Genomic DNA, 11539 nt, shown 5'->3' on the forward strand with positions numbered 1-11539 from the left:
TGTGTGTGTGTGTGGGGAGGGGGTAGAAAAATAGATTTGTGGGCGGCTGAGAAAATTGCCGGCATGCCACACGCCGCCACATGCGACAGCGTCAAAAGTGTCAAGTGCCGCACACAACACGCGCCTGAAATTTCTGCCAAAAGTACAAACAAACATAAACTGCCCAATGCACATAACCTAACCCCGCCCCCACCCCCTATCCTCATCCACATCCGCCTAACACACGCACAATGGAACACACACTTCTGCTCCACTTGGCACCAAAAGGCGACCCAGCTAAACAATTTCCCAAAATGTAAAGGCCGCTTCATTGCTAATGTTGTTGTTGTTGTTGTTGTTGTTGTTGTTGTTGTTGTTGTTGTTGTTTCTGTTGCTGCTGTTGTTTGTTGCATGGCCAGCATTTAACTATTTAGCAACAGCTGAGAAAATTTGTTTGCACGCGTTAATTTGAACAAATATTTGTCATAAATTTAACAGTGGGCCCAACCTTGAGCTCCTCGGACCTGTGGGCGGTCGCAACGACTAGCGATCGAAAAAGTTCAAATAATTAATAGAAAATATTTGTACAAACGCAAATAAAACGAAACTGGAATATAGACGGCCCGGCCCGCACACAAAATAAAACATTAAATTATATAAGTGACATTTTAATGTCAGTGCGAGAATAAAAAACAAAACACAAAGAACACAAACCGACAAACGGCTCGTAAAATGAAATCCAATAAATATCTAACTAAAATCTGCGCATGAATGTGTGCGTATGTGTGAGTGTGTGTGTGTGTGTGTGTTTGTGGAAACTATTTCATGTGGTGAGAAACTCGTCTGCCAGAATTTACATCATCAGCGGCAAGGTATGGGCGCTTCGATATACAAGTATGTATGTCAGATATGCGATCAGTACACTCAGAAATAAACTATACCTGAACAATAATCTCAAATCGAAAGGAACTATTGGAAAGTCTATTTCGTCGCTATTTCAAAAATGCTGCAACTTCTTTCTAATTTCATTTTTAATCAATTTAAAAGAACAGCTCCTCAAATAAACACTCTTCGCTAAATACAGCCATAATATGGATAGTAAAGTAATTAGCCCGAATGCTGATTTAATTAAAATAACAATTTGACCACCATATTCCATTTCGATTCCGTTTAAAATCCCAATTTAAATTTCGACTTTTAACGCTTTCTATCGAAATTATTTTGAATTTAAATTTGTAAATTTTATATACGCCTGTTAAAATATTAAGAGAGTTTTTTTTTTTTGTCACAGTTTAAAATTATCTCAATTACTATATGTACGATACTTTTGATACCAAAGCTAGCTGAAAGAGGCAGCATTTCTTCAGAAAGATCTCCATTTACCACGAACATTCTCAATATGCATTGTGGTAGACAGCTTTACAGATGGACAAATTCTTTCGAAGCTAATGTACAAGTATAGCAATATATGTAGATATAATTCAGTTATCTGGCATGTCAGTGCAAAGTTACTTTAAGATTTCTATAGATCTGGGGGAGTAAATCGTGAGAGTAAAGATAAGAATCCTTCTTGGCATGCTATTCATATAATATTTAACTGCTCTCCAAATCAATATTTCTATAGATCTGGGGGAGTAAATCGTGAGAGTAAAGATAAGAATCTTTCTTGGCATGCTATTCATATAATATTTAACTGCTCTCCAAATTAAACTTTATATTGTGTAACCTTCAAATTCTGAACCATTTGGGCTTTTCCCCTTGTACTTGTATAACTATCTTTCTCAGTGTAATTCTGTTCAAAATACTCGCACATGACATCACTTGATCATTATGTAGTTCAAGTGTTTTGCGTGCCGATGACGTTACCGACAACGTCGCTCGTCAACTCTCATTTATAACGCTGACGTTGGACTGTCGTCTGGCGCCTGCGCCCAGCATTATAATTCAAGTTTTTTCTAGTATTTGTCGTTGGTGCTGCTGCGCGATCTCATAATTTGAAATGCAAACAGCCTCCAATCGCATCAGTCCGCTGCCTGTTGAATGTACGTGCGACGATTTGAAGTCACGCTTAATGCGATCGACTGCAGCTGATAATGAAATTATGTCATTTTTTTGAGGTAGGACTCAAGACGAAGAAATTGTACGAAGCGAGCAACAAGAGTTGTATGAGACGGAAATGATTGATTGTTGGGTGCTAAAGATAATTGGATTGGAAATAAAACAAAAAGGTAGTTAAGTTGTTGACAGTTGAGTTCATTTTATAATGGAAATTAACTTGTTGGAGCATCAAAGACTGGAGCAAAGATAAATATGGTATGCATGTCTAGGTCAACAAGAGTTCAACTGGTCTGATAAGCAGGGAACATAAAAATTAGTTCAATTAACTCACAGCTAGTTAAAAACAACATTCTCAGGTAAAGTTTTTTATTATTTGCAAAGTTAAAAATGTGCCATTTATTTCTAAAAAGCTGCAATTGAATTTATAAATTATAATAGACTTCCTTGGGGCCTCAAGCAATCGATCTGTCACAATTTCGATTTATGTATTCAATCACAATTTAAAACTTAAATTGTGAGTTGAAAATAACATTTTAATGCTTGTGTGGCTTGTGTCTTCAAGGATTCCAAGCACTCTGAATACTTTGCTATTCATTCGTTCAAAAGCCATTAACTCAACCTAAAGTTGAAAGTAACAGAACTAAACTATGCAAAAAGTTTAAATGCGAAAATATTTAATTAAAAACACAAACACACACACAACTCTTTCTGTCCACGACGTTCACAGGGCGTATGAGTGATATTACAAACAAAAATTCATTTAAACGAACGTCTTAGTTAAACAAGCGAAGAAACACCCAATGAAAGCCGCCTATCAAAGCGCTGGAAAATGACTTGCAAGTTCGTAAAAAGTTTCCCTGCACATGTTACGGACTTGCAGCGACGATTCCAACAAAATGAAAAGCAATGCCGACGCATCAAAAAAATGACTTTCACTTTTTGCGCAGACAACGTCGATGAAAGAGCCAACAGAATGTCTGTCAATCCTTGGAGCCGTCTGCAATGAAAACGCGTATTCGTATCGTTGACATCTCAGGAATGGCTGCCACAGCAAAAGCGGAGCCAAACCTGTGCGAGGACACCAACTGCAACCTCATCCATGACTTAGCGTTGCTCATGCGGGTGGCGTAAACCGAGCTGAGCTGGGAGCAATGAGACTACTACGCATTGGTAATAGAGACGCAGGTGCAGATGCGAAAAAAATGGGAGATGCAAGCACAAAAAAATCAGATAAATGTCTTTTTTGGGATAGAATTTTGATTACCCTAGGAAAGGGTTTGGAAAGCACATAAAATACAATTTCAAATCAAATTGCCTACAATCCTTTTAATATATGTATTATGGTCCGATTTTAAGTATCCAAATCATTTCGCCTAATTTAAGGTAACTTTTCAAACCACAAAATCGGAATTGCTAAAACACCTACTATTTATTAGAAAATATCTTTCAATTATGATAAATAAAAATAAAATAAAAACATCGGGTAAAAATATTCGAAAAGAGTTCATAAGTAAAATAAAAATAAATGTATCAAATTTATTTATTTTTATTAAAAAAGTCGAGACCAGTTTTCTGCGAATGTTGTTTTTCCTAATGATCGATTGAGTGAGGAATCGACATTTTATATTAAATACTCTAAATATTGCATTAATTTATATTAATTGATATATACTGAGATATGTATATTATATATGTATTATTCAAATGAACATTCAGGTCTTTAGTTTTATTTCGAAGGTCCACAGATATAAGAATTGTGCTTTAGCTGTGATTGGGAAATACCTTTGTGGGATTATTCGAATAATTTGTGTAAAAATGGTAAAATTAGGTTTAAAATGTAAATCTAAGAAATCTACGAGTCTTGACATCGGCGTTACAAGCATCAGATTGAAATTGGAAAGCTCTTTCGAGCAGAGCATTTGCTAGCCAAAAATCTGAAGAAAAATCTGAAATTGCAGCAACAAACTGCATGACAGATGGATTTGCTGAGCTCTGTGCGCTTCGCAGACTACGAGACGAGGCGTGCAACCGACGCAAGGAGCAAGAAGTTGCGCGTAAGTTGGTAGCAAAGGGCAACGGGAAGGCGAACTGCAGTAAAAAATGCAAAAAGTGTACGTTCTGGCATTTTAGCAGACAGACGAGCTCAACCAGGTGATTGGCTTGCCACAAGAAGGCAGCAAGTGGCAACAAATTGTTGCACTCACTCCATCGACCCCGCCATTTCCTCTTTCTCCATGGAGCGCATAAATTATGCCACGATTTTACAGTTTTTAGTTTCAATGTTGCTTGCAATTTATGGGATACAATTTAATATAAAGTCAGCACGCGATTTGCTATTCATTTGAGCAGTTGTTGTTGTTTTTGGTTTGTTTTAGTTGCTATTGGCATTGGATTTTGAATTCGTTTGATCAGCTGCTGTGACTATTGTTATTGCTGTTGCAGCGCATAAAATCAATGAAATGCGCATTTTGTTGCTACGCATAAATTAATTAGAGTTGATGATGCGGTCAACCAGCCGGCCGGCCAGCACAGCAACAACAATAATAACAACAGTTCCACTTTTGTTGTAGCAAAATATTTTTTCATTAAAAGTTGTTTTTACAAGTAGTTACTCGTGCGTGTTCATTTTTTAGGTTTTGTTTTTATTTTTTTGCAGTATTTTTAGCACATTTTCGTTTAATTAAAAGCCACAAACTGGTGTTTATTCTTTTTAATAGAAATGAGTTGATTTGTTTGACATTTTGTGTGCAACTATGCATAAATAAATTAATTCGCCATCTCTATGTTAAATAGTTTCTCTTAGTTTAGAATTGTGGAATTGATTATTGGCCATGTAGACTTCCCTGCCCTCTAAGGTCATCTTCAATTTGCTGTTCTGACTTGGGTTTTGTGCTGCGCTTTACAGAACTCTCCCGGGCTCTCCCTCTTTTTCTCTCTCTGCATCCGTACGTGTATAAAAAGGTTTCTCTATTACCCTATTCGGTGGTTAAAGATTTCCACTTTTTTTCTTCTTCATATCTCCTTAAGTAAGCTAATTAGCTATTAATTGGAAATTAAATGCTCTTTTAACACAATATTATCCTTTGATCGGTCATAGCTATGTTTTCATCATTCTTATTCTTTAACATGAATAATAATTCTTGTTAGTCCAATACAGCTTCTTTCTCTTTTCCAACGCCACAAGACTCTTCCTAGCAAATAGCCGTCCTCATTCCTTGGAATGACCTCGGATTCGTTTTCTTTGACAAGTTCTGAGTTAGTAGGGTGTCTGCACATTCTCCATGCCTTCTCAATTTTTTAACCTTTTCATTAATATCGTTATATGTGTTCACTTCATTATTTAATAGTTCAAACCATAGAATGGCTTCCTGTTATTAATTACAAAAATTGGCTGATGCTGTGCCCTCCCAGCTGTTTTATGCTAATATTTGTTGTTTATTGCTTAAACATTATTCTGTTCCGCTCACACAAATTAGTGGCTGTATCTTAATTATGCCAAAAAACGAGTTGAATATTTTTGCTATCGAACGCTTTTAATTGATTAGACTCTTTGTGCTTCACAACTTGGAACGCACGCTCCCACATCGCAGAGACGCGCCGACACGAGACAACAAAAAGTTTTTGGGCTAAAAGATTTATGTCGCAATTAGTTTGTCTAAAGATAACTACTGTAGCCGGTTTCGAGTGGCGCATTAAGAACTGGCCAAAACAAACTCGTACACAGAACAGCAAATTTGTTAGGCAGCTGTTCACATTGAACTCCCCGAAGGGGTTAACTAAAGATGCGGTACATTCAACTCTGCGTCTCCAGCGAGTGCCTCAGACGACATGATTGAGTGCCTCACTCATCCAAACATACGCGCTCTCAATCATACACTTTTGAATAAATTTGTAATCCATTTTACTGTCTTAATGTAATAATTATGTTAAAATTTATAAACATATTTCATGGCTTCGCTTTGAATCTCTCTAAGAATAGCTACCAAATTTTAGAGACGAAGTATTGATATGAAATTATATTTGTTATAACCTCTTCAATGAATAATCAATGGGTCCCTGTTGTCTGATAAGTCTGACGTTTAAACAATTGTTCAAAATTGTTTGTTGAAATTGTTTACTTTCGATCTGCCCTATATATCTCCCCTTCATATAATGAAGCGCTTCCAATTATTCTTACGTTTAGTGTAATTTCAACGAATCTCTTATTAATCTAAATAAAAAATTGGTATCCCCTATCCATAACACACATCCTTCACTCCCATATTAATCAACCAACATATGTATTTATATTAATAAACTAGTTTGCAAATTTGCCAACAACTTAATGAAAAATTTGACGCCAGCAAAACACATACATGGTTTCCTTTTAAACCAACATCTTAACTCATTTATCATGCGGCCAAAACGCTTTGCGCTCATATTTCAAGTCATTCTTAATAACGTAAATTCTAATATTTTTCCAAAGTATTTACGCGTATGCTTCTCTTCCTGCCCAAAGTTGTTGTTACGTTGTTATTGCTGTTGTTGCTGTGTGGAGCTTAATCTTTAAATATTCAAGGCTGTTTAGCTCTGAGGATGGCGCACGCACACACACACACACACACAAACAGACACGCATATTAGCTTTGGACAAACTTTTTTAAGTATAACCTGTGTCTGGCCTAAGCCTCGCCCATCCTCACTTCTGGTTCATTATTATTTTTATTTTTGATTGATTTGTTTCGTGTGAGTTTTTGTCATTTTGCCACTAAACTCATTTTTATTTTTATGTTATTTGATGTTTCCTCGAAATCTGTGGGATTTGTGAATCGAGAATTTTAATTGGATGTTGAGTTTGAAATTCCATTTGCCTGCCACAATATGGGGTTTCATCTTTGCAGCTGCACAGCTCCACATATTTATTTTTTATGTTTTTCTTCAACATTTCCTCTTTTTCGATGCTGTAATAAAACAGAGTCGACCGGCAACCGACGCGACGACGCACAAGTTCAAGATCAAGGTCGGGCTGACAGGGCAAGTTTGTCTAGAAGATTTTCAAAGCCATTTGAATGTCGTTGTCGGAGTCATTTCTATATATATGTACATACATATATCTCCCTCTCTGCATGCATTTGGGAGAAGGGGCCATAAATCAATCAAACACCGCCTACTGCCACACATGGTGGCAGCAAAGCGGCAAGCAACAGTTTTATGCATACTATATTTATCAGTGTGTGGTTGTGTGTGTGTGTGTGTGTCTGTGGCTGTGTGGGTGTAAAGTGGCGCACTGATGCCTTTTTATTAGCTACTCAAACAAATGTCAAACAAAATGCACGAGCAATGCGCGGGTGCACAGTCTCTGCGCAGCGCCCACGTGATTGCCGCGACGTCGGCAGCATGCAAAGCAGCTTGAAGGTCTGTTGTACTAAGCCAGCTAGCCAGCCAACAGTTACAGTCACTAAATCAACAATAGTCATAGGAATATTTATATCAGATACACAAACACACGCAGGAAACACAATCATAGACAAACAAAATAGACAGTCTCAACAATTACTCAAGGAAAGGCGCGCATTGCCAAGAGCATTTTGTAATAGAGCACAGTGGTGCGAAATTGTCAATCACGCCAAAGGAATGCCATGAAATGAGTTGCTTCAATATGAAGTATATATTGATGGGATCCTTTGGAGAATTACCTTTAAAACATTTACCTATTTTGGTTAAATTTTTGGGAATGAATTTGTCTCGGATTTCCAAATTTAATTTAGTGAGTGAGGAGTTCGTTCTATTCACAAATTACGAAATGAAATGTGGAGTAGCCGTGTATATGGACTGCATTTTCAAACGAAATTGGATAAGTATTACTACTACTTTGCTTTACAATCAGCACTAACCCAAACCTGGTGTTTGATTGGTGAACAAAGAAAAGCCACACAAATTAGCATTGCTGTATCGCAAAGGTTCAGAAAGTTATATGCAACACTTCTCTCTAAAGTTGGCTTTACATTTTAGCTCTTACAGTGCATTAATTCAACTCCCGTAAGATACTATTAAGGGATCGCTTTAGCAGGATAAATTATATCTTTACATATACATATATACGTGTAGATATTTCAATGATAATTTCAATTTGTTTCCAGTCCAATGTCAAAGGGCCATTAGCAATGGTAAAGGTTTACTTACAAGTATATTGCCATTTATTTGAGTTTCTAATTCTGCATTTAATAGTCCCAGATAGAAAGTAGATAACAAACGGTACTTTGACAGCCACCGGAACTTGAGTATAAATTTGTTAATCTAGCTGCAATCCAGCTTGCATTTCACACGTTCAGAGACCACTTTTTTATCGAATAATAGAGACATAGACGTTGGTGATTTGGAACCACTGTGCGTGTGTGGTGGCGTCGTCTATTTGCGCCTAATTGTCAACGCGTACAAATGAATGTCAAGCATGTTGGGCCGCTTTCGAGCTGTGGCGGCTGTCGAGCTGAAATTGTGGCTTGGGATGTGGCTTCGGCTGTGACTGCGTCTGCGACTGAGACTGGCGTCTAAGTTGCCGCAAGCCGTCATCGCTGAGGAATTTGTCGTTGTTGTCTTAGTTATTACTTGTTGTTGTTGTTGCTATTGTTATTGCTTGTTGTAGTTGGCGCGTAGTACCGCCATTCGCTGCTTTACCAGTCGTGGCGTGCCAACGAGTTTTCTGGGCCTATAGCCGTTGTGTCTGCCAAAGCTGTCAAGCGAGTTGCTCGATTTGTTGGCGCTGCCTTCTTACTTTTCGTTGTGGCCTGCGTTTTATGTCGTTTTGCTTTTAATTTGTTTTTCATGTGTATGAATTATTTTACAAAATTACATATGATTAGCAGTGTAACTGACGCTAGGCGGCAGTCCGTCCCTCCCAGCTGGTCCGTCTCAGTGTTTTCTATTGGGGATTGGGCAGATCTTGTCAGCGGCAATGTAGAGGTAGCCGGTCGCTGTCGCTGTCGGCGGAGGCTCGGACTGGGCCTCAAATGGCTCAATTAAATGACATAAGCGCGTGGCCATGGACGAGAGTTGTTTAAGAAATCAATATAACATGGTTGTGGGACCACACAATGGGAATTACGTTTTTGAATGCAAAAATATTCAACAAAATAAGAATCAACTCCAAAGCGGAGCACTCGCGATAGATCATGATTGACTCAGTCTGGTACTTAATCATTCAAATATTTCAATCCAATACACATCTGGTATTTACTTAAGTTTAAAGTTAAACATTTCTATTTGAACATACTTGCTTTTTGTTTGCAACACACATAACACTATCGCACTAAACACTAAATCGCAACACCATGGTCTAGCAATTGTCATAGAAATGTTGAATATTGTTTCACAATAAAACCAAACAAGTCGAAAGTCTGTGTATTGATGGCTTAGGAATCTGAATATCTGTTTTAAGCTATTAAAAAGATTGCAAAGATTTAAAATAAAGTTAAACTATACATTTTTCGTCTGCGACTTTCCGCACCATTTGCATCGAAGCTCCAAATACAATTTTATCAAGTTCCAGTGACCCCTTGACCCGCTTCAGTTTTCCTGCAGCCGAAAAGTATGCAATACAATTCGCTGCCATTCTCGCTTCTGTACTTCAGCAATTAATCAGTAGGGAATTCAGTTACTTGTTGAGAGGGAGGCAAGGCAAGGATTTAAAGTACAATTTAATGCGACTGGCTCAACATTTTAGCACAAGCTATTTAAAATTTAATGAGCTGCACGCACTTAGTTAAACTTTGACTGCAATTAGTTATAATAACAAAGCCCACTCAATGGAACATTTAACTCTGCTGCTGCTGCATTCAAAGTGGGTCACTAGGCGGCCGGTAAAGTAATTAACACAACAACAAGAATAGCAACAACAACTACAGCAGCGGCAACCACAATAATAACAAGAGCGTTGTCAGCGAGTTAACAAATTGGGAATTGTGTAGACTGCAATGGCAGACAGCCAAGCAAAATGTACCTGCTGCCTAGCACAGCAGTTAAAATTATGGGAGTGTTAATTGGAAACAAGCAGAATACACACACACACACTCACACACACACACATACTCGCACTTTCAATGAGCCATGAGCGCTGACAGACAAGCTCGAGTGTTGGTCGGCATCTGACGCATTGATGGAGGGAAGCGGCCGGCCCGACCGGTTGTTGGTTGATTTGGATTTGGTCAGTGGAGGCATCAAAATTGTTTATGAATGAACACTAATAAATAATACAAATCTCTTTAAGAATTTTTCGTTTCGTTTGCTCAATTTGTCTTGCACACGACGTGCAGCGTAGGCGTCTACACTACATCATGCCTCAAGCAAATCGCCGGTCAGCACTCATCCATCAACGGAAACACTTGTTAGTCGCTCGGCTAGTATTGGGGATTTGCATAAAATAAACATTTGCAAAAATTAGATAAGCAAACGACGAAAGATTTACAATACTCGTATAATAAATGCGTGTGTCATTTTTTCTCCATCTCCCCGTTTGACAGCGCATCAACAGCTATGTAAAAATTGATCGAGAAGTGCGAAAAGAAGAGACAGAGACCGCAAAAACTTTGGAAAAGCAGTGCCATCGACAAAAGCAGCCAATATTCGGACGATATAGAAGGAGTCCCCAAGCAGTCAATATGAATTGCAACAGCAGAATGCTTTGTTCTTCAGTATTTATCTTAGTTTTAGGTAAGTAACGTACATTGCGTATACGCCGCATTTTACATACAGTTTTATTCAAACGTTTATAAAATTTTTCGCACCATAAATTAAAAGTAAAAACTTTGTTGCGCCACCGAAAACAAACCGAAACAAACAAACAAACAACTAAAAACACTCCTGAATACGAACACTTATAGGACCTATGGTAGCCGTAAGTAAGCAAATAAATTACACTTGTTCGGATTTGGGTATTTGCTAGCAAAATTTCAAGATTATATCACTTAAATATTAAGATACAGAAATACAAAGGGTTGCTGCAGACTTCAAACGAAACAAAAACAAGTGCATACATATGTTTAGAACAATTATACAAACCTTTTAAAAAATTAATAAAATTTAAAAAAATAGTAACTTGTATAATGTTACAAATAACATTTTTGAAACGGATTAACTAACTGAGGGAAAAAATTTGAGTCAACAATTCCTAGAATTATGGGAGTTATGGAAAATCACTAATAGCGGGGGAGAGTGCGAAGGGAGAAAAATCGTGAAATACACCTTTTCTGAGTATATATAAGGCATGCTGGTGTCCCTAGGCCTTATAGTCTCCGAGATATAGATGATTATACGAACGGAGTTACGGAAAATCTCCATTAGTGAAGAAACGAGGGGATGTATCAGCAAAAAAAAAAAACCCCAACCCCAAAATTAGGTGCCTCTGTCTCTTATAGTCTCCGAGATTGACAGAAAGCATTAGATCGACTTGTCTAGTCATGCTGATCAATAATATATATATATATAACAATAATAATATAATATATATACATATATATAACAGACCCAA

General features: G+C 37.6%; 1 protein-coding gene across 5 annotated transcripts in view; it reads left to right on the forward strand.

Moving 5' to 3' along the window:
* Nucleotides 1-11539, forward strand: part of LOC115622952 (trichohyalin) — an 85063-nt gene that overhangs the window by 68423 nt on the left and 5101 nt on the right. For all 5 annotated transcript variants that reach the window (XM_030517088.1, XM_030517087.1, XM_030517092.1 and 2 more), the window contains one exon: nucleotides 10533-10722. In XM_030517088.1, the coding sequence (XP_030372948.1) occupies nucleotides 10671-10722 (52 nt within the window). In that variant the 5' untranslated portion in view covers nucleotides 10533-10670. The remainder of the gene's footprint in view (nucleotides 1-10532; nucleotides 10723-11539) is intronic.

Source organism: Scaptodrosophila lebanonensis, unplaced genomic scaffold (genome assembly GCF_003285725.1).
Source record: "Scaptodrosophila lebanonensis strain 11010-0011.00,11010-0021.00 unplaced genomic scaffold, SlebRS2 tig00000043-arrow-pilon, whole genome shotgun sequence".
NCBI classification, from domain to species: Eukaryota; Metazoa; Arthropoda; class Insecta; order Diptera; family Drosophilidae; genus Scaptodrosophila; species Scaptodrosophila lebanonensis.